This window comes from Protomyctophum bolini (genome assembly GCF_963924005.1).
Source record: "Protomyctophum bolini genome assembly, chromosome: 18".
NCBI lineage: Eukaryota > Metazoa > Chordata > Actinopteri > Myctophiformes > Myctophidae > Protomyctophum > Protomyctophum bolini.
This window is the reverse complement of record NC_137879.1, coordinates 14,391,427-14,415,337: the sequence shown is the minus strand read 5'-3', so window position 1 is coordinate 14,415,337 and position 23,911 is coordinate 14,391,427. Positions and strand designations below refer to the sequence as shown.

Genomic DNA, 23,911 nt, shown 5'->3' with positions numbered 1-23,911 from the left:
TTCCTAAACAGGGAAGGGTGGGGGGGGGGTCATGACAGGCAGCGAGGCGAGATGTGTTTGGAAACTCTTTTCTTAATTTGTATTGGCTTTCTATACGTTGTTTGGTCATATTCCAGTTATTCATGTCGTAAAATTGGGGCGTTTCAAGGAATATTTAAGGGTGTGTTATTTAAATGACGGTCGGTTTCAGCCGTGACATTTATCAAAGCTCCGACAAAAGATACGCTGGGATCAGCTGTTTACGATCATTTCATAAATGGCGTGTCAACGTGACCGTACACCAAAACCCACACTCGAATTTAAGGCAGAATTTACACTCCATTGATAAATGAGGGCCTAAGTCTTTGACTAATGACTGTGGATTGATTGATTGATGATACCTGTGATGATGTCCTCTATGGCTCCATCCTTGCCCTCCCTGACCAGCGGACTCATTTGTTTCTTCTTCAATTCTGCTATCAGATCCATCTGTGGGAGCCTTGGCATCGTGGAAGCCTGAGAGTTTTAAGGTCAGTGACAAGAGATCTTTCAGTGAACTGGACAGCGGTGTAATCCTAACATCATCATGAGCTTTAAACAGTTGCACCGTTTTTGCATAGAATACAGCTGAAGGTATTTTAAAGCTGTGTGTGGTGTGTTTGCAGGGTCAATTTACATGGTATGTGCAGATTTAGGCAAAGTCAAAGGAACGCAAACATTTCATAATTTCAGAAATATCTAAATGATGCTTGAAATGTACTGTAATTCTGCAAACTGTTAATAAATATTTCAATAAATCAATCAATTACACTATCTTGTATGCTTCGTCTCCTTTCAGACATGTTTTGTTGCCAGAATGCGAGTGCAACCTTTCTATTTCTTAGTTTGTTTACAAACTTTGAAGTACTCAACTAGCTCTATTATTTTACATGTATGTAGCCCACACTGTACTGTATCCAAAGAGAAGCTAGGGTAATACCTTATTTCCTAACGTTACTTCAGGCGGAGTGGATGGAGCTTCTCTGTTCAAGGGCTGTTTTTTTCTCTGTCCATTCTCCAGTTCAGCTTGCTGTCATAGAGGACAATAATTTGTATTATTATTTATTTGTGACATACATAAATTAATAAGTACTGTGACAGCATTACTTGGCATTGTACTTTATGTATGACTGTCTAATGGTGTCTATGAAACTACAGTAGCAGCAGTTTGAAATTGACTTGATAGTTTTGGCAGTGGAATCTCTCATTTTAATTTGACTGTGTCAACCACCAAATCATTCAATTCATCAAGCAGTACATGTCATCTGACCTTATATGCCTTTATGAAGCGGACCAAGACAGGGAAAAACATGGAGGGAGGCGTGGTTTTGGGGTTCTCTCCAAAATACTCCACTGCAGAGTCGTATGCATCCTGTAGGGAAGGCAAAAAGAGCGTACTTGTCAATACGTGTCAATCTTGCGTACAACTAAGTCCATCATCGTCAAATTTATCGTGCACGTCCAAGCTGAATAAATAGTCGGCAAGTGATTAATGCCTGAATTGAGTTAGAAGTAGAGCGGCCATTTGTGTTCAACTGCTGAGCATGTTGGTGCCTTGCATAGTTTCTCCCACCGTTGGTGTGTGAATGCATGCGTGAATATAATGCACATTGCATGCATGAAATAAATCTATATACAATAGTTTAGTTATTTAAGTTCATTATTTTTCCAAACAGCACTGCTTATAGGGCTGACCTGAGCAGTCTTTCCATCAGCTACTACAGATTCCAACAGTGCATTGTTGTCGGTTAGGAACCTTTGGAGTACGTGGTTATCTTGATCTATGGAGAACTCTTTCTGGGTCGCCTCCATGCCTCTCACCAGGGCATGCACATCCTGCAGAATGCTGTCCAAGGATACTATAGGGGGAAGGACAGCAGCATGAGAAAAGGGTAATGTAAGCATAATTGGTCAAAGTGCATTTCGGAAGTGCTGAGATTCAGCTTAAAATTAACATGAATATAAATTGTGTTCATGTACTATTACGTTTTTCCCTCTACCGATCTACAAGCTCACACTATGTCGCAGTGTGACTTGTTGTGAATAGAGGGATAGAGCTAAGATTCATTCAAGAATTTAACATAAGAACAACTGCAACCTGTTTTATTTTTATCCTGAACATTTATGTTTGTTTTAGTCAATAAAGAATTCAATCAATTAAAATACCTAAATTATACAAATCGGATGGTAGGGGTCAGAGATGTCAGGTCTTCTTTGTAAAAAGGAATTTATTCGTTAACCTGGTTAAATACAGATTATAGAGCACCTAAGTCTGTCACTTTCAGTAGAGGGCACCAATGCACAGGTTCATGTATTTTTTTATTTGCATTGTAGGGCGATTTTAGGTCGCTTCATATAAGAACTGTGTTTGAAAAATAAACAGACCACCCCAGCCTTTCTGTCAGGGGAGTGGCTGTGTGTCGTTAATGATGTCCATTCATATTTGATACAGCCAGTTTCTGGAGAAAATTGAATTAATGTGGCCGCAAAAGCCTTGAAACTACATATGAAGGCAATGTCGCTGCTAATATACGTCACGCCCAGCTGTCAACACATTGCGTTCCTGAGATTCCTCGTTGACATAAGCTCAGCTGGTGGTGACTCGACTCGTACTAACCACGAAACATTAAATATCAATAAAATAAAAATAAAAATAAACGTAATTAACATTCAGTTTCTGTTGTGCGACGGGCAGATCCAGCAACCCCACCTACCCGGAAATGTAGTCTCTGGGTTGTTTGACTCGTTTAGAACGCTTATTTTGTTACTCTTTGGGTATATTTGTACATTTCCACCTTCAGTTGATGCTTCATATCCATATGAGTGAAAAGGCCTGGGTGATCGGTTTATTTTTCAAACACAGTTCTTATATGAAGAGATCTAAAATCCCCCTATGGAGATTATAATGCACATAAAAAGTACATGAACCTGGGGACTGACGCCCTCTACTGACAGTGACGTCAAGACTTCGGTGCTCTATAGAAGAAGAAGATAGAGAAAAAGCTTAAATGCCAAGACCTAGGCCCTATTTTCGCCAGGGCTAAACCCCTTATCCCTAAACTTCTTTGCTTTTTTAATATTTTGAAAAACATTTTGGAATAGTTGAAATAGCCGATCTACAAGCTCACAACGTGTTGATGTAGATCGGCTAGTTGAACAATGTGAATATGTTTTTCAAAAAAAAAAGTTTAGGGATAAGGGGTTTCTTTTTCATGTCAAGGACCCCTAAAATGATATGTATTTTGCCGCGGACCCCCATCTATAAAATATAATAAGCAGAGGCCTCGTACCAAGAGCAGCCTTGTCCATGAAGTGTAGTTCGTCATAAAAGGACTTGATGTTGGGGTACTTCTCCTGGATGATGCCCACAATGAAGTGCAGCAGGGTCTGCTTGCGGTCTGTCGATTTGGTGTCCAACAGCTGGGACAGAGGAGAGACAACAGCATTGGTGTGGTTGTATAACATTAAATAAGGCAAGACATATATAATACACCACTATAAGAATAGGAGCAAGAGGGTACATTATTTTACAAGTGCCTGAAGTGGCTTTGGAAATTCTGAATGTTAAACATAAATGTGTAGACAAATGACATTATTATTTTCATAATTAATAAAAACGATACTGGGGGCTTTAATTTGTCATTATCTTTTCTCTTACCAAGTCTAGACTCTGCAACCTGAAGCCATAGGCTGCCACTTGCTTGCTGCTGTTCATGTAGTTTCCAAATGCCAAGATGATCTGTGGCACATCAGAATCAGTCACAATTCTTGTCAAGGACACAACATGCAGTGTATGCTGGGATTTCTCAACTACAGTCGCTGTCAATTGGCAGCAACAAATTTGCACAGATATTCAGTAATATCAACAGCGCTTCATTCGTACTCCAACGCAACCACTGGTGGGAACCACTGCTGTTCTTTTAGCTTTGTACTGTTAGCAATCTTGTTAATTAAGCATTCAATCAATCAAAGCCAATGATATACATCTGTGTTACTGTGTATAATGTATGGAGATATGATTTCACCTCTAAGACCTTCCTCAGCTTGCTGGATGATTTAATCGACATCGAGGCAGCAATGATGGCATCAAGTTGCTGTCAGGACAATGAAGAATATAGTTACTTGTTTGTTAAACAGTATGAATACAATCAGTAGAAAAATGTGCATGGCATAGAATAGAACAGAATTATTTGCCAAAAAAATGGCAAATAAGTTTAGGCATAAGGGGTAAGGGGCAAGATATGGGCCACAGTCCATGTCTTCTACTGTAACGACAATATATCTGAACCTCCAGGTGCAAACGCAAATTCATATGAACAAAAAAAACAAGATTCCTGTTGGAAAAGCGCCTGATTCTGAAGTAAACCAGGTCTACTGAAGCCCTGAGGGAACTCACAGGCTGTATTAGCTGAATAACATCACGGAAGTTGCCCATGAAAGTGAGAGTGCTGATGCGCTGGGACAGCCGTGGGATCTTCCCAAAGCACACCATGAAGTAGTCCTCCACGCTGAGCTCCTCTTGGGGCCGGCCCTCGCTCTCGTAGCTGTGGATGAGCTTCAGCTCATACTCTGATGGGATGAAACGCTCCAACAGCTCCAGGAAGTCCAGGCTCAGAGCTTGCTGGTTGTATCTAGTGTACAGGAGGGCAAAGGGGACACAGTGTAGGGGCCATTATTATTATCTACAGTAGCATAATGGAGAGCAACAAAACAATATAATCAAATGTAATCAAACAAACAAAAGATTTGATGAAATTATAGGATGCACCACGGCATGTTTAAAGGCAGCCAGGGTGCACCCTGAGATAAGGCACGTGTTGATCAGTGTTTTGATGAATTGAACATGGTCGTCTTTGAGAAGACGGGAGGGGATGCAATCTGTGCATGGGGCAGTTCGCAGACCAGAGAAGACTGCACGTCACTGCAGAGTGAGGGGGAGGGATACTGGCTGAAACTGATCAAAAACAGCAGGAGGGCATGGAGAAGATGTGGGATCTGGAACAGTAAATGTATACGCTGACCTCAGATCAGTGATTGTATCAATGAAAAACCTTCAAAGATGTAAGGGTCAATACTGGTTGTATATAGAATATGGCGGGTAACAGGTCTCAGTGTAGGGGCCATTTTGTGACCTAAATATCACAATTCTTGTTGAATTTTAAGTCCCGGTCCCACGATTATACAAAATAGAATGTAATAGTTGTTTATTGTCCACAACCCTAACTCTTGACTTGTGAACTGGTGTATTATGTGTATGCATTGTTTAAGAACTTGCCCTTTTACACATTTTCAATCAAATATAAAACACATGTAGAATGAAGATCAGAGAAAACAGGCAAGTACATACGTCTTTATGGCAGTGCAAATATCAGGGGCAGCCATTCCTGCTTTGCGTAGTGTAATGGCCAGGTTTTTGGCCCGGTTGGGATCCAGTAGGGACACCTTACTGGGTGTCTTGTTAGTTATCTTGATAGTACCCATTACCCCAGTAGGGGCTGTTTGGGCCTTGGTCTTGAACTGCTCTTCAAATTTATCCATGTTTAGTTCCTGGCAGGGAAGAAATGACAAAAACAATTGTGAAAATCTGTGTCAGTTTTTCTGTCTGTCTGTCCCTGGCATAACTCAGGCACTTGGGTATGACAGGCGTGTGCAGTGCCAAGTGGGCATCGGTCAGACCGATGATTGTCCAGAACCCAAAAACTATTGATGTTTTTATCCGTCTGTCCGCGGGCCTGTGGAGGATGCACTCAATCTTTGAGAGGGTGGAGGCAAAGGTTTCCCTGATTGACCAATTCAACCCATCGCCATCTGTCTGCAGGTCCATCTTTCTCCCATGTACTGTATGGCCATATACTGTACATAATCAACACCAGTATTCATTTTGACAGCAATTTGATTTAGTTTAGTCTTTTGAAGAAAAAAATATTTAGGTTTAGTCATCTGAAAGGTTTTAGTTTCAGTCGAATAAGTATCATATGATTTTAGTTGACATTTTTGTCTAGTTTTTCTTTGTTGACGAAATTGGCAATATATCTCGTCTTTCCCTACGTTTTAACAGCGGCAACTCTGGGCGATAAAATCTCCTAGTGGGCATTCCTGCTGACCTTGAAATGTAAGGGTTTGAGAACCATTCTAGAAGCAGTGACACAGTGAGCAGTACAGTGTTGGTTCCATGCTCTCACCTCCAGCACATGCTCATCATCCAGTTCATGGAAAATGGTCCCGGCCACCTGGTGGGGCTTCAGTGGCTGCCAGTTGAACAGTGGCATGCGGTATTTGGTCTGAATGGTCCTCTTCTTCCTGGGGCCTGAGAGAGAAGAACCAACTATCACACACGGTGCAGTTTCATAACCATTACAGTATATTCACACTGGATTAATCAGATTATTCGATTAATCCACTCTATGCCATTCGTTTTGATAATAAAATGACAGAACATACTCAGCTCCATAAGCTCCTCACCCAAGTGTCCGCTGGGCGCACCTACTACCGGCAAGGGTGCACCACCTCCTGGGGCCAGCAGTGATGGTGGAGGTGGAGGGGGGGGTGGAGGGGGAGGGGGAGGGGGAGGAGGAGGTCCCGTCAAGCCTGGGGGGAGCGGAGGAGGTGGTGGGGGAGGAGGTGGAGGAGGAGGAGGAGTTGATGGTCCTTCTGGCGAGAGGGGAGCAGGTTCTGTGGAGGTGGCATTCTCACAGGTATCAACTGCATTATCTAGAGATGGGGGAGGGGGAAAAGGTAAAAGAAAATGTTACTAAAATACACTTTCATTGGTTCTACTATGATAACATTTAAGAGTATCTGTACATTCTGTGACCTGATCTAATCCAGAAATGAAAACAAACGAGTGCATTCAATCTCCATTTGAGCCTTTTCAAAGTGTTTTCACAACATATGCTGTAGCAGACGTGAACCAAGATATGCAATCTGATCATGTATAATGGTTTGGCACACACGCACACAGACACACAGACACACAGACACACAGACACACACACAGCATCGCCTCCTCCATATATGGCGAGTCGTGGGGACTGCCAATTATCGCAGAAACTGAACAGAAGTTTGCCAATGCCTTAACTCTTGGCTTGGACATACAGTGCTTCATTCAATCAGTTCAAGTTACTTTAGCTTCTAAGAAAAACTGGCATTCTAAATGAATTAGCCAAAGCGGCTTGTGGATTGAAAGTGCCATCTTTCATATTTTATTAGTTATTTTTTAATTGTCTACTCTGTTATGCTGTCTCACAACACACACACACACACACACACACACACACACACACACACACACACACACACACACACACACACACACACACACACACACACACACACACACACACACACACACACACACACACACACACACACACACACACACACACACACACACAGTATATATACTGTATATATTCGGCATACGACCATACGTGTGTCTCTGTCCAGAATCACCTGTGTGTGGGATGAGTTGGATGATGGGGACCACTTGGATGTCCAGGCTTCCAGAGGGTCTGCGCTCCATTCGGACCAGACCCTGCTCCACCAAGCCTTGAACTCTGGCCTCCAGCTCTCTCAATGCTTGGGCTGAACGCTCCCTGTCCCTCTCTCTCTCTCTCTCCCTCTCGCACTCTAACTCTCTCTCTCGTTCCCGTTGCTGCAACACAGCTACGTGAGAGCATGACTCTCGTAGACTCTCCTGCAACACAGACAACACAACAACATACCGTATATGATATGATAGTTATAACTTAATACACAGTATCATCAATGAATCAGAACAAGGATGTGAAACTGTATATATCATTTTTCCTACCTCTATATTTGACCTATGGTGAAAGTTACTGATCAAAATTACACGGTCAAGGAGGTCAATTATTAACACATTGTGTTACGTAACTTCTGAACTATTCATCTAGTAATAATGTTAATCACTTTACATCATTATTGACATTTGGCACTTGATGGCCCAACTGCACTATGCACACCTCTACTGTATGTTGCCCATATCTATGTCATAGGAAGGTCAGTGTGATGATGGTGTACTGTACCTTCAATAGCTCCACGTCTTTGGTGGTCTGAATGAGTTTCTTCTCCAGTTCTGATACTTTTTCCACGGCCTCCCTTTCACTCTCCTGGAGTCTCATGTTGAGCTGCCAAGCACACAATGGAAACCCAGTCTGGCTCATTGAACAGGGATTCACAGTTTTTATACCTGCCCACAGCTACAACTAGGAACAGACAGGTCACATGTCTCATGTCACATGAGGGTCTGTTGATTGATTAGATCAGATAAATAAAGAACTGAAGAAACAATCACTACTCTCTTAGAACAGTAATAGGCATACGGTAGCTGAGCAATCACTACTGTCTTAGAACAGTAATAGGCATACAGTAGCTGAGCAAAAAACCTAAAGTAAATTAACATGTGAGTTCTCACTAGAGATGAAGTCCTAATGTTACTTAATAATATAAAAAAATGTTAAGTTATTATTAATAAAAATAATAATAATAATAACCAAGCATGAATTGCCTATTGGAATTTGTAAAATAGTTCACCCCAAAATTACAAATGTTCTATCAATTCCACATCCCATGAAGCCTTGATTTCTTTGTTGTTGTCGCATTCCGAAGCCAATAATGTGATGACTTTGAGACTTTAAGTTTAATGTTTAATGTTTAAGGGGGGCACAGTGGCACAGTCGGTAGTGCTGTCGCCTCACAGCTAGAAGGTCCTGTCCTGGGTTCGATTCCCGCTGGGGACGCTGTAGGGCGGCGCTGGGGGCGTGTTCTCTCTTCCATCAGTGCCCATACCCGAGGGCGAGGCGGGGTTGGCAAAAGGGCCCTTAAGTGTGGAGTTTGCATGTGTTCTCCCCGTGTTCCCTAGGGTAGGTAGATACCCTCACAAACATCATGCAGTAACACTCAGTCACCTGTGCGTTGTGTTCCTGCAGCTCCTCCATGTGCTCCAGCAGAGTGTTCTTGGTCTCTGCGTCCTCCAGCAGCACCCCAACGTCAAACAGGTTGTCCAAATAGGCCTGGATCTGCACCAGCAGTCGGTCGCTCTCGGTGAACTTTAACCTCTACACAGGGGCACAGCGGGAGGCCACAAAATAACCGTCCACTCTCATACAGACAAGCAGAGTTGCCGTTTGGAGTTGCATCAATGAAGCTGTTAAAGAGCACACATTCTGATTTATTTGTATTCCAATTTCCATAGATGATTGTGAATCCGATATATTTTTTTCACACTGTTGAGAAATAATTGAGTTAAATAATTTCACTGCTGGCAATGTTGCTACCATCTGTGTTATACAGTATATTATGTGCAGGTAAGACGTGATCTATAACTTAAGGCCTGGTTTACATTTATTGCTCTTTGACAAATACATACAAATAATATCCGCACTTTGTCACTAATAATTATGGTTGATGTCTTTTGAGTGTTCAGAAGAACTTGCCTCAAGGTATTCATCCAGGCCATGGCAGGTGAACTCATACTGAAGGTGGACTCTGAAGTTCATGTTTTCCACCGAATGGACCACAATGTTGATGAACTGCATGCACGCCGCCTGGTGGGCAAAGGTTGTAAGTACCTACATACTGTACATACATGAAACAGCATTGAAGAATAGAAACCTCTTGTTTTTCTCTTACAGGGATTGCAGGCAAAAACACAGAAAACCTGTAATCATCAAATATAGACAATCTTCCATTAATGGCTACATGCATTTGTCTATAGTCTTTAAAACCTTACCAAACCTACATCAATAATTGATTAACAACAAAGATGATTGAATTTGGTTTGTAAATCTATATTTTCTCGATTATTTCCAGCTGGATATTTCAAATCAATCTGTACTTTAAGATTGGTCAAAATGCAAATATGCCTTTGACATAAAACAACTACACATTATAGTGTGTTCTGTTGGGTTACCCACCTAAAGCCAGACACATACAGTACCATACTGAAATCAACTGAATCCAATGGCTTCTAACAAAGCATGGTATGCTTTGGACATTGCTGTCTAATAGTAAGTACATTTTCAGTCACAGTAACTTTACCATGAAGTCAATATTGTTGTCCTCGTTGCAGAAGTACTCCATGAGTTTTTCAAAGCGGCTCCTCTCTCCACACACCTGGGATGCAAAAGGTCACGATTAACATCAGAACTGAGCCATCTGTCAAAGTCCATCATATTCATCTTAAAGACATTTTTGCTTCACAAAATAGCATAGCAGAGTACAGAGAAAGAGGATGTACTGTACATAGGATGACATGCAAAACAGGCCATGATCGGATCAGAATCAGCTATTGATAGAATCATGCTGTGTCTATTTGGTGTTGAGTCAAAACAAGTCAATTATATTTTTAAAACCACAATAAGATGCACGCACGCACGCACTGTTATGGAAATAATATATGTCCATCCGGGTGAATGTATACAGACGGCAGACGCCCTGACTGTCTTGGCTGTCGGCCCCCTCCTGAGACAGGAACTACCTAGTGATACCTATTCAGACCCATAATAAACAATAGGTGTGACATTGGTCTTTCACATACAGCTTGATCAAAGGGTTGATTGGATTAAGACAGGCTTTCAGGCCAAGGTGTCGTTGCTCACAGACACGACCAGACAGACTAGCATGGACCAATATATTATATAGATTTGAGTCTTCATATTTCCCACAACAACACCCACGCGCAAACACGCACGCACGCACACACACAGTCCCTTAGCACCTATAATTACAATTTAGGCATTTAGCAGACGCTCTTAATCCAGAGCGATTTACATTAAGCACCTACTGCAAATATCTCAGTCTTGTCTTTGTTCAGCCATAGAACGTGAGCACAGTTAACAAAGTTATCATTTGAAGGTCTGGATATGAGACTACTTCACTGTGTCCACATGGGGGCAGCATGTCACACCTGTCCCCTCTCTCTCTCTCTCTCTCTCTCTCTCTCTCTCTCTCTCTCTCTCTCTCTCTCTCTCTCTCTCTCTCTCTCTCTCTCTCTCTCTCAGGCATTTATTTAAAAAGAATCACACCCGTGTGAAGTGAGGGGCACTGTTATCATCATACATCATAATACATCATCTCATTCTGGCCCATCACAATTTGCGTCCTCACTTTTGTCTTCAACGTTTGTGTTTACACTCACTTTCTTTTACACAAACTCAAAACTAGTTGGTGGATGGATGGATATGAGACATGACAAGTCAGTCATCGCCTACTTCAGTTACAGCGAGCAGGATTCATTGGCCTCTGTGATTTACAAGTTCAGCATATTTCAGAGATAACCAGGAACGAATGGCACTTAAAGCTAGTGCTGCGTGTAAAGTACATACTGTATGACTTGTATTAGCTCAACAAAACCTCAGTCTTGGAGCATGGCGACAGCTGACTCATTATCAAATCAAAACTCATTATCAAATCAAAATTCAAAATTCCTTATCAAACGGGTCACGGTGGCACAGTCGGTAGTATTGTCGCTTCACAGCTAGAAGGTCCTGGGTTCGATTCCCGCTGGGGACGCTGTGGGCGTGTTCCCTCCTCCGTGTCATCAGTGCCCATACCCGAGGCGGGGTTGGCGAAAGGGCCTTTCTGTGTAGAGTTTGCATGTTCTCCCCGTGTCCCCTAGGGTAGGTACCACAACAACCCTAACGTAATCCTGGTCCCTAAAACTACCTCCCCCTGGCCAGCCGGGGCACCTGATGGAGGGGAAAGGAACTGGTCGGAATAACGTGTTCCTTCCACGCGCTACGTCTGGCCGGGGAAACTCTCCCCTGTCAGGTGAAATGAAGCAGCTTGGACTCCTCATGCATAGAAGGAAGCATGAGGTCAGTCCGCTGCCCCCCCAGGTTGGCAGAGGAAGTGTAGCGCCCAGGATTACATTAGATAATTGACACTGGGTGAAAAAAATGGGTTACAAAATTGTGGGATAAAACATTTATAAAAATAAATAAAACTCATTATCAAATCAACAACCACATAATCAACATCCCCCCGGTTTGATTCCAACTGGAGACCTGTACTGTACTGTTTCCTGTCTTTCTACCTATCCTATCTAAAACTGCATAAAAAAGGTCTTTACAAAAGCTCATTCTTAGTACTGTACAACAACGTGTTTGTGTGTATGTATATGTGTGTGGGTGTGTGTGTGTGTGTGTGTGTGTGTGTACTGTATGTATGTGCGTGCGTGTGCGTGCCAGACGCACACATGACAGACGCACAGACACACGAGAGAGAAATTTGACTCAAATTGTGACAACACACGCCTCCAGTCTGAACCATCAGTCTGTGCTGCACCACCCCCTCGCCCACTCATGTCCTCTAAATAATGCATCATGCCAGGCCACCCTCCCCACGGGGCCCAAAACAATGCCCACGCTCTGGTGCCAAGGGTCACACGAGCCAGCCCTTGGCACAGTGCCTGTCCACCTCTACTTTACTCCTCCGCCATGTGCTCTCTGTTTATCTCTCCATCTCTACCTCCTCTCTCACCCACACACACACATTGCCGTCGTCACTGTACCAACACAAGTGCCACTTGCTGTGTTACTGGAGCTGCCTGCCATTGCGGTAACCGATAGCCCTCTTGTCAACCTGGGACTGACCAGCCTCACCAGATGAGTTGGTGGATTGAAAATGACAGGTTCTGACATTGAGGTTGAAATCAATCTGTTAATATATTCAGCTCAACGAGCACAGAACAGCATTTGAATTTTCATTTTAACCATGCAAATAAGCCTCCAGAATACACAGAGATGTGTGGTGCAATAGCTTCAAATGTGACTCTACTTACTCTACAGTAAGTGAAACGCCATCACATACAGTAGTTAGTTAACCATGTCAATTATTAACTGCATTTATCGTTTTCTTGAAAAGTGTGGACAGGTGCAGTCACTTGTAGATGTAAATATTTCAGAACCTCGTGTATATCATTGAGATGATGCCTATCGCTGCCTGTGTCATATTACAGGCCCTTGAAAAGAAGTGAATGTACCCACAACTGCTGCTGAGTGAGCCTTACTAAGACCAGACAGAGTATATCGAAAACGTAAGTTACATTACAAATAAATCTTCCCAGGTGGGTTGCTAATTTCGACCAATCAGGAGTATCCTGTATCCTGCATGAGTTCTCTATCCTGATTGGATAACATTGGTATCCTGGCCAGAAACGGCATTTTCGGAGAGAAATAAAACAAAATTCAAAATCTTCAGTGGCCAATTGATGCAAGTTAACTCTGTGCCCTGTTCACAGTGACCTACCAGCACCAGATACTGCTAAGGGGCCTGTTGCAGGGTAGGGTCCTAGCATCCTCCACCAATGCTAATAATAGCCTATCCTATAGGTTGATGCTGGACTCCATTCTGTCTTGCTTGTTGTAACCACAAGAGGTGATCTGCTGGCAACAGTTGCTGCCTTTTCAGACAGCGGAGAGAGAAGGTCAAGGAAAGGCTGCTTCAACTCAACAAGTGTTTCACATATCAGTGTCTCATCACTCCATTTAGGCTGTTCGTGGAACAGCTGGGCTTGACAGCTGACATGAGCGTGGGGGGTATGAGAGTGAGCCTAACCTGCTAGAATGACTAGCATAAATCTATATGTTTAGTTGGGGACAGCTAAAGAAAATACGAGAGGATATTTGTGATATCATTCATTATAAGTAATAACTTTTGGTCAACTACAATACCGGGTTTTCATTGTCAAAACTTTGACAATGAAATCATACAAATGTAAAGCAAAGTAGAACTGTAGTGGAGGCTACAGTAGCTGGCCAAGATATACTGTAAGTCCAAATACTGTCAATGCCGTGCCGTGCTTAACTGGTTCAGTCCACCCGGCGCTGGTTGTGTTAAACAGGTCTCAAAATCTCACTTTTAGCTCATAAGCACGCAAACAAAGCATTCTGACATTAAGAAAACAATGACATTGTGACATTGTTTGCTATTTTCGCAGAATAGGGATGGTCATGCAGTTCTAATACCAGTAAGACTTCTCGTGAGGACAAGAAGCGACCTCGCCCATCAACCTGGGTGACAGCAGACTTGCGGGGGGAGCGCTGGCGCTTTGGCATGGGGGATCAGATCAACATATGGAATGAATTATGTACTGGCCATATATGGAGCATGCATATATGCATATAGTATATAGGGTTTGATGAGGTCAGATCAAAATATGGAATGTCAACAGGTCAGCTCTAAGGGTGGCAGCTGGGGCAGTGTCTTGCAATTAGGGATGATTAAAAATGTCGGATTCAGAAAAGAAAAGAGAGTGGCTTTCCAAACATCTTGGGAGGACCATCTGACCTCTTTGAAGTTGTCGAATGCGGAGAGGATGATGTCGTGGCCTCCTCTCACTAGACAAACAGCAGCTAGCAGCTCCAGCACCAGAGCCTTGGTCCTGGGGAGGTAGGAACAATGTTTACACGTTAGTGTGTACGGAGTTATCGTCTCTGTCAGGTGGAAACCTTGTATAGAGCACAGAAGTCCTGACGTGACTCGCTCATCCCCTGGTTCTATTCTACTTGCCAGCCCATAGAGCCCCATTGTGAACCCGGACATGTTGAGTACGTTTTATGTTAGAAAAGTATGGGACGGGTCCCCAGCATGTAGAAACTGCCGGATGCTAACTTGCATATGTTGAGCATTTTTTGTTGGCATAATATGTGACCATACCATTAACAACCTATAGAAAGGGGAAAAAACATCATGCTTTATGTAGCATGTGACGTGTCAAACTAGGGGGTTTTCATGATGCTGAATCCATTCCAAGCAACACTCATTGGACTAAAAACAGCCATAGCCACTTGCCCAAATGTGTTGACATCATCACATTTGGAACGACGGCCCAAGCATTAGTTTAGCAAAACTAATGCTTGGAATGGATTCAGCATCATGAAAACCCCCTAGTTTGACACGTCACATGCTACATAAAGCATGGTTGCTGGTGTACATGTGTGTGTCTACATGCTGGGGACCCATACCCAACATTTATAACATAAAACTTTGGTGTACTCAACATGCCTGGGTTCACATTCTGGCAAGTGGACTATTCCCGGAACATTTGTGTGACACTGTAGTATGACGAAATGGGGCATTAATTAACAAAAACATAACAAATCTAAATATGGAGATACATGCAAATATCACAGCAAAATGTTATGTAACATATTACAAATTAAGATCACTCTGAACACAGCACCTAGGCCTAGGGAATACTGTATGTGAGAGACCAAACACACACACACTTCAACATATATTGTGTCTACAACATTTAAGTCTTACCGAGCACACCACAAGCCTTACCGAGGGTTCCCATTGTTGAGGCTAAGAGTGATCTCGTTGACACAGCAGGGGTGGGTCATCACCAAGTTGAAACCAGACTGGAGTGCGAGTACACACACACGCACGCACGCACGCACGCACGCACACACACACACACACACACACACACACACACACACACACACACACACACACACACACACACACACACACACACACACACACACACACACACACACACACACACACACACACACACACACACACACACACACACACACACACACACACACACACACACACACACACACACACACACACACACACACACACAGTATGGGAAGGTCGCTATCATTATTATTACAAAACATGTCTGAGGAAGAGATTTGTGCTCAAAACGTCGCCGATTTTTTTGGTTTGGTGCAATAAAGCATCTGTTGCATTGGAGCCCTCAGTGTGCAGGCGTTTGTTTATTCGGCATACGGGAAACAAAGGTTTAAAGACAAAAGGATTATGCCCTATTCTGTGCATAGAGAGGCTTAATCATTGGTGGGAGGAACCTGGTACCTGGTAGTTCATGATGGCACGTAAGCACATGATGCAGAGGTGGACATCATCTCGCTGGCTGGCAACACGGGACGTCCTCAGGGTTTTCCTGTGGTGGAGAGCTCAGAGTTCAATTCCTTCCATTATCACTGCTGTGTCTCTCACTACACTGTTAGCTAGTTGACACCTTTACAAACACATTGGTGAAGAAAAGTCTTGGTAAGAAATGTATTCCCAGAATTGACATTATTCTGATAATATTCCCTGACTAGATTGGAAATAACAAGGTATGAGAACAAGAGAAACAGAGTTGAAGAGCTGGTTGACACGGAGGCAGATGGAGGGGTGAAAGGCCTTCGCGTGGCTGCGGGCGACGGCTGAGACATCATCACAATCACACTCCAGTAAGGAGGCATCAGTGACAGTGTGTCCTCAATCAAATGGAACCGCCCAATCGTCAGGAGTGTCTGTCAAATTGAGCATTGCGGACATTTCTGACATTCATACACTCATACGTTCAAACCTCACGCGGGTGCAAGATTTACGTTGCCAACCTGGAGGTCCCCTGATAACATACAACTACAAAGTAATTGTCCCGACAAGAATGTAGTTGTTCAAGATGAGAAAGATTTGACGTCTGAGACAGTTTGTTGTCTTACTTTGTGTGCGTGCAGGTTGTATATGCATGTTTACATGCACGCTGGTGTCAGCATCATTGCAAATACATACATTATGACGACTAGGACAACGCAAATGTAGAAAAATGAAAGTGAAAAAGAAAAGCACTGTATTTATTTTTTACACTGACATTGTCGACTGGAAATACTGTAAGCTACATGAACTGATGTGTTTGAATACTTGGAAAAGGTGTATATATATTTATTTATTTTATTATTATAGTTAAATAACAAAAGGGTAGACGTAATAAGCTTAGTCTTAGACCATTTTATTTACACATTGTACTGAATTTTAACCACTCAAAGAGATTATAGCATACAGTGCACAACGAAGTCATACGTGAGCTATTTTTGTTTATTTTGAATGGGGGAAAATGGGGAGAAAAACATCTAAATAAACTATACAACACCAAAATCCCAGATAGATGAGGTTTTCATGTGACTAAATTAATTGAGAGTATGGGACCCGAATGGAAACAAGACCGCAAGGTCTTTTTTCGGTGCTATCCTTTTGGATAAATGTGCTTTAACTGTACCATGTACTGTTTTGCATTTGTTATTGTCTAATACAATAATCAATCAATCAAAATTGTAAACCGGGTGAAGGACGACTGACATTTTAATTTCATTGGAATGCCATGAGAGAACTACAGTATAGGAATGTCAATGTAGTTATTTGCTTAGCAGCTGAATGCATTCCTCTCCCTCTTTAAGAATAGTACAATTCTGAAGATTATGAAGAGAGGGCACTGTTGCTTTATCCCTTTGTTTATTGTATTTGTCTTCACTGTTGTATAATTAATCTGTGATATAGTATGACAATGACAACATATTGTGGATTATTATATTAAAAGAACATTTAATTTAATTCACGCACACACACGCACGCACACACACGCACACGCACACACACACACACACACACACACACACACACACACACACACACACACAGATATGATCACTTATTTCTGTAAATACATGGACCTCAGAAGATTGCTGTGTGCATGAATTTGAAATTCTAAATTCATAATAATTTTAAAGTGATTGAAGGCTGACGAGAAAAAAAAGAAAAGGGTCAAAATATCTGAATGGAACTCCCCCAAAAATGTGTAATGTAATAGTGTCTCTGAAGCAATCCCCCCGAATTTGTATAGAAACTAACTTTGAGACTAACTTAGTGTGTGTGTGCAGCTGTGCGCAACTTAATATTGCGATATTAATCCAGTAGTGTGTTAATCTCTATTGCATCTTTATTGCACACATCAATACCCATGTCCCCAAGCGGACAAACAGGGGCCCCTCAGAGACGGTGTACGTCTGTGTGTGTGTGTGTGTGTGTGTGTGTGTGTGTGTGTGTGTGTGTGTTTGCATGTGTTTGCATGTGTGTAAAAGTTTCTGCATAAATAGCATGAGAGTATGAGCAAGCTGCCAATGCACACACTCAGCATGCTGTACATGCATTTGTCTGCCCTGTTTTATGTGAATACGGTGAAAATGACAACCAGTCACAGTGACCCTGGGATTCAACTCAACACATGAAAGACAACACGCACACAGTGCACACATCTCACCAGAATCAGTGGTGGACAAAGTACCAGTACTGAACCCCTGGCAGTATGGTACTTGACCAGTATAGATACCCCTGCTCAAATATTACACAACTACAAGTGAAAGTAGTTTGTAATTTGTACTTGAACTAAACTACTGGAGTACTTGCTTTTGCTACTTGCTTTTAAAGATAAAAAGTTAAATGTTAAAGTTACAGTATGTATATGTTTGATAGTTATATCAAATCTAGTGAATATAGCAGATCATAAAGCTCATGATGATGCATTGTGAGCTTGTACATCACCACATAGTCAATAGTACAATATTTGTCTTTGAAATATACGTAGTTAAGTACAGACACTCAACACATTTACTTGAGTAAATGTACTTTGTTACTGTCCACTACTGAATGTAACACATGACAGCCAAAAAGGCATGGCTTCTTGGTTAGAGTGGGTGACGATATTATCACACGGAAGGATAAAATTACCTACCTAGGGCCAATCTTTCCGGTGATAAGATGGCCACCAACGTAATCAAAAAAGTCAATCAAAGAACAAGATTCCTCTACAGGATCTCCTCACTGGTCAACAAAAACACCTTGAAGACCTTAACAGGAGCCCTCGTACAAGGTTTCTTTGACTATGCATCCACCTCTAGGTACCACAGCACCTCAAAGGCCCTTAAAACAAGGCTCCAGACCTCCCAAAACAAACTGGTCAGGCTCCTACTTGGCCTCACCCCCCTCACCCCTGCCCACTTTGACAGGCTGGGATGGCTTAGGGTCGACGACAGAGTACAGCATCTTGCAATGGGTCTGGTCCACAAGATTCGATTCGATACACCACCAAGATACCCATGTACCTGTCTAAATACTTCCTTAATGTAAACGAAGTCCACACCCACAACACCAGAGGGAGTGCAACAAACCATGTACAACCCAGATTCGGCACAAACAAGGGACTAAATTATTTTCGCTCCTATGCCACCAAAATGTGGAATGCCCTACCAACAGTCATTAAGACATGTGAATCCCTTGACTCCTTCAAAACTGCTCTCAAAGGGCACCTACGGATGGCTGCAATTCGAAACTGGCCTCTGTAAAAGCTGCATTTTTATCTGTATTGTACTATGTTTTTGTATGGACGTGGTGATGGGTGCCTGCACATATGCACACATGGCATCAAAGCATGGTGTTGTGTGCAGGCGCCCTGCACTTTGTCCTTCTTTTATCTGTATTGTACTATGTTTTTGTATGGACGTGGTGTTGGGTGCCTGCACATATGCACACATGGCATCAACGCATGGTGTTGTGTGCAGGCGCCCTACACTCTGTCTTTCTTTTTCTTTTACCCCCCTTTTCCCCTCACTGTATATGTATTTTTTCCCTTTTTGCTTCCTATATGATGAATTCCTGTTCTGTTCTTTAACTACATAGAAGTGTCTATTTGTTTGTCTCTAAATGTTTTGATGAATTGAACAATGTGGACCCTGTTGTAAACAAGTGTAAGGCTTAATTGGGTCGTCCACTCACAGTTAACAGTCTTTGTATTGAGTTTGTGCTTGAAATGTACTGTAATTCTGCAAACTGTTAAATACTGTGAAATATTTCAATCAATCAAAAACAGCGCACGACACTGACCTGGCCGTGAAGCCTTTGCCAGATTTGGAGGCACTGTGGGTAGGTGAGTTGCTGGCACTCCTGCTCAAGTCTTCCAGTGATCTCTCTACAGGTTTACCTTTATCTGTGGGCACAGCACCGTTGTCCAAACTGTCCATGTCATACCTGCAGTGAAAAGAAAGAACACATTTCAGGCCTTTTGGCAGGTTAGCTCTCCGTAAACCACTCTTAAGCAGGCTGGGTCAGAGGTCAGACGGCCTATTGTCAGTATCGTCCTTAGAACAAGGGTGGGTGTCGACCTCTGGAAGATGGATTGAGCACAACACCTACCATCAACTCATGGGGCTTACTGCAGAACTTACTTTCCGAAGCCAAGCTACTCTTACACCACGCTGGGCAAGACCTACGCTGTAGACGCTATCATTGTTTGGGGGCAGAAGTTGCAGGATTTTGGCGGAAGTACCGTTCAAGCTAATGACGTTGATGCTTTACAAAACAGTGTACAGTCTCTTACAGTGATTGAAACAAGTGTTGTGATTGGTCGGAAGAATGTATAAATATCGGGAAATACATCTGACGGATGTTCCGGACAGAAACTTCCGCCGATAGCCTCTGCCTTAGGTTGTGACCAGGCTTTTCTCTTCGCAGAAGGACCGAGGCTACCCATACACTGAGTTGGTGGTACCTGGGATTGGACCGAGAAACCTTGTGGTGTGCTCTGCCTGACTGAGCTAATACGGAGCAGGGAAGTCATGTTGTTCATCTGGAGAAATGTTTTCAACTGTCGTTAAAATAAGAACATAATGGAACTCACATGACAGCACACTGAGCGAAAGATAGGTAATCCACAAGAACATCCAGGCCTCGGTTCTCCTCACTTAGGAACTCTTGGGCCCAGCTGTGAGAGGAAAATACAGATATCACAACTACAGTTATTGTACAGCAACAGTAAAAGTTTTTTTCCTTGGCCTCTAGGGAGTGCGCATACAAGTTTTACAGAGATCGGTGCTGTTATGGGTAAAAACACCGTCGGTATGTTATAATGCCACCATGAGGCTGAGGCATTTTCTTTATCGGCCTATAGTGGGAATGAGTGCGCAAAGAAATCACAGAAATCACACACTGTGATTTGAGGCATTTTGTTCAAAACGGAGCACTCCTGCAAACTTTGGAAGCCAATCTTAGCCAATCAGGATGGAATCTAAAAGACCTGTTTCGTTTAATGACTATAGAGATACCTCCTGGTGGCACTATAACAGGCCCATGTGAAAAGTTTGGGCAATTAGGGTTCTGGTCTGTCATCCAGGGAGTGTGTGCGCACAGTTTCGCTGCGAACAAGCAGCGGTGCCCGAGATTAGCTGTTCACAGACGGACACTCTCACACACAGACACGCACCCGGAAGGACGGACGGAGACAAAAACGATTATGAGAGAGGCTAGAGAAGGTCCTCACCCAATGTGATTGGTCCTCAGAGAGATCTCCAGTTCTCTCAGGTCCTTGGTGGATTCCTGCACACGCCTCTTAAACTGACAACACAAACAAACAAGATCGTAAAACAGAGCAATGTTTTTAATTATTATTTTTCAAAACACAGCGCTGACCGCGGAATGTCTACCCAGGAGACAGGCAGCTATGTCGGATTACCTAGTTTAATTTTCTTCCCTAAATGACGATGAAAGAAATGTATACACAATTTATAATTGAAATACGAATGTGATATACTTGTTCGGTTCAACGAAAACCCTGACCTGAATGTCAGACTATTGAGTAATGAGCAGTGTACAGCACCTTCTTGCTGACCCCTCCATGGTCCAGATAACTTTTCAACTTGTCCAGGTAGGCAGAGGGGGGATTCTTCACTTGGAACCGTTCCTGCATACAGAAGTGCACACACACGCACACAGACAACACACAATCACATACGCCGCACACAAACACATACCTTTAATTATGATTGAATACATGGTCTCAGAGAGCCAGAGGCTCTGCCACAGAGCCCAGCTGGGACTTTTACACAGACACACGTAATGGCACTTATCCACACACAATTCATTTTAACTAGCATCCACAGAGACACATTCTTTTCAAGTACATCCGAACCCATGATGTCACTCATTTAACTGGACCAGGTTTTTTGATGACCTCACGGAAAGATTAGCATCACCATTCAAGTACGATGTTATACGATGTATCATGTGTCACTCTCCCACCAAGACATTATGGGCCTCACCACAGTTGCCACAGCAACCTGCAATATTGATGGGCTTGTGTGTGAGTGTGTGTGTGTGTGTGTGTGTGTGTGTGTGTGTGTGTGTGTGTGTGTGTGTGTGTGTGCGTGCGTGCGTGTGTGCGTGTGTGTGTGAGCATGGTGAGGTATAGCCACAATACTGCGTTAGTATGTCAACTGGAGGTTTCACTGATCTTCTGTGACATTGTAGTGAAGTAAAGACATTACCTTTTGATCCACAAAGTACTGTATGTGGGTTTCAGCACATCACCCACCGCGCTCTGTGGCATGTTCTGCAGTGGTTCTAAAACCTTTTCATGTCAACCTCCAAGTAATTATGTGTTTGGCTGCAGACCCTCATCTGAAAATATTTGGACCCCAATACAACATTTTGTAAAATGTTACAAAACTTTGCCAACATTTTTGGAAATAGTAGATGTACAAGCTCACAACACGTCGCATCGCGTTGTGAGCTTTTGGTCGACTATTTTTCAAATAAGCCATTGTACAGTGTATACTGTATAGGGTGTTTAAAGTGGTTAAACTAAAATGTAACTTATGCTATGCTCAAGAACCCCTGGGGGTCCCCGGACCCCACATTTAGAACAACACTGTGTGTAACTAAAGCCTGAGTTATACTTGGTTGCACGTGTGAGCTTGTAGATCAGCAATAACCATGTGCAACACCAGCAAGCAAGTAAGTATAAATACAAAAGATAAAAGGTTACGTTATTATGGTAGTACAGTACTGTACAGTACATACTACTGTACTATACAGTACAGTACACCATCCAAGAGACGAAGATGTCATGTCTGGGGCAGAGCTTCAAGCTGGCAGATGCTGATCCACGTGGCCAGCTGTTGATCTGGGATGGACAGAAAACACCTTTCACAGTATTAGGAAAACCCACCTGATCACAGACCAGGTCCCATTTCTTCTCACTGTCGTAATGACTGAGGATCTTCACTTTGTCTGGAGGCAGATTCATAGTGTTCTGAAACGGGGAGAGAGAGGGGGGGGGGGGGGAGTGAGTTAAGCAGTTTAGTAGCTATATGATAAATCTCTGTCCATTCATTTCAAGGCTGCTCAACAGCGCCACCTGAAGGTAAGGTCAGCCAGGTGGAGCAGTGGGGCCAAACGCAATCCGAGGCCAAGGTGGCACGGGTCTGCAATCACCACCCCAACCCCGACGATGCGTTCCGCCTCCCGTAACGGAACAAACGGCGCCCCGTTCCGTTTTTCACATTTGTACCGTTCATGTACATTTTGCCATACCCACTGTAGTATCCTTTAGTGTTTATCAGCAGCATCATATGGTCTCTGGCTGTGTAGTATGAACTGTACAGAGAGGGACGTCAGTGCAGTGACGTGTTCATTATTCCAGAAGTAGGCGTGGTCTAGGTGTGCTCCTTCAAAATGGGTTGTTTCTTGAATGAGTTGAGTAAAGCCTAGTTGCTGAAGAGATTGTGAAATGTGATTGTTGCCGTTTGGAAAAACAGTGTGTGTGTGTGTGTGTGTGTGTGTGTGTGTGTGTGCGTGCGTACTGGATATAGACAGACGCTGCTGTGCTAAAATAGACAAACACACACGGTCATATGTACTGCTCAAAAAAGTTTCTGTATGAATCAGACAGGCAGGCAGACAGGCAGGTTTTAGATTTTTGTCCATTTCTGAGAGAGAACACTATTATTTGACAGCAACAATGACAACACAGAGCCTCTGAACTGTGTACTGTCTCTCTTCATGACTTCAAGGAAATCTTATACAATAGTTTCGAGCGCTTGACATCAGTAATACATATTACATATTGCACACAACTGCTGACCTAAGGTCTCTTTGCGAGTTCTGCTGATCCTTGCCATGTTGCCATGCGTTACCTGAAACCCTGGGCAGACCGGAGAACACAATAAAGATACAAACAAACACACTCGTCCCCCAACAATGCCGCTGGTCACTCTGCCATTAAAGAGCTTCTCTC

The 23,911-nt window shown here is 43.0% G+C and overlaps 1 protein-coding gene across 2 annotated transcripts in view; it reads right to left on the bottom strand.

Moving 5' to 3' along the window:
- The window catches only part of fmnl1b (formin-like 1b), a 35,643-nt gene that overhangs the window by 1,626 nt on the left and 10,106 nt on the right, over positions 1 to 23,911 (bottom strand). Inside the window, exons 2-25 of one of the 2 annotated variants that reach the window (XM_080789480.1) lie at positions 22,844 to 22,927; positions 21,494 to 21,577; positions 21,158 to 21,231; positions 20,519 to 20,602; positions 19,726 to 19,869; positions 15,877 to 15,964; positions 15,331 to 15,407; positions 14,332 to 14,425; positions 10,081 to 10,155; positions 9,477 to 9,587; positions 8,949 to 9,098; positions 8,067 to 8,168; positions 7,471 to 7,714; positions 6,460 to 6,729; positions 6,201 to 6,325; positions 5,366 to 5,565; positions 4,415 to 4,649; positions 4,044 to 4,112; positions 3,677 to 3,757; positions 3,309 to 3,438; positions 1,714 to 1,877; positions 1,289 to 1,390; positions 959 to 1,048; positions 381 to 495 (exon numbers count right to left, since the gene is read on the bottom strand). In XM_080789480.1, the coding sequence (XP_080645606.1) occupies positions 381 to 495; positions 959 to 1,048; positions 1,289 to 1,390; positions 1,714 to 1,877; positions 3,309 to 3,438; positions 3,677 to 3,757; positions 4,044 to 4,112; positions 4,415 to 4,649; positions 5,366 to 5,565; positions 6,201 to 6,325; positions 6,460 to 6,729; positions 7,471 to 7,714; positions 8,067 to 8,168; positions 8,949 to 9,098; positions 9,477 to 9,587; positions 10,081 to 10,155; positions 14,332 to 14,425; positions 15,331 to 15,407; positions 15,877 to 15,964; positions 19,726 to 19,869; positions 20,519 to 20,602; positions 21,158 to 21,231; positions 21,494 to 21,577; positions 22,844 to 22,927 (2,992 nt within the window). The remainder of the gene's footprint in view (positions 1 to 380; positions 496 to 958; positions 1,049 to 1,288; positions 1,391 to 1,713; positions 1,878 to 3,308; positions 3,439 to 3,676; positions 3,758 to 4,043; positions 4,113 to 4,414; positions 4,650 to 5,365; positions 5,566 to 6,200; positions 6,326 to 6,459; positions 6,730 to 7,470; positions 7,715 to 8,066; positions 8,169 to 8,948; positions 9,099 to 9,476; positions 9,588 to 10,080; positions 10,156 to 14,331; positions 14,426 to 15,330; positions 15,408 to 15,876; positions 15,965 to 19,725; positions 19,870 to 20,518; positions 20,603 to 21,157; positions 21,232 to 21,493; positions 21,578 to 22,843; positions 22,928 to 23,911) is intronic. The other variant, XM_080789481.1, reaches the window with a different exon arrangement.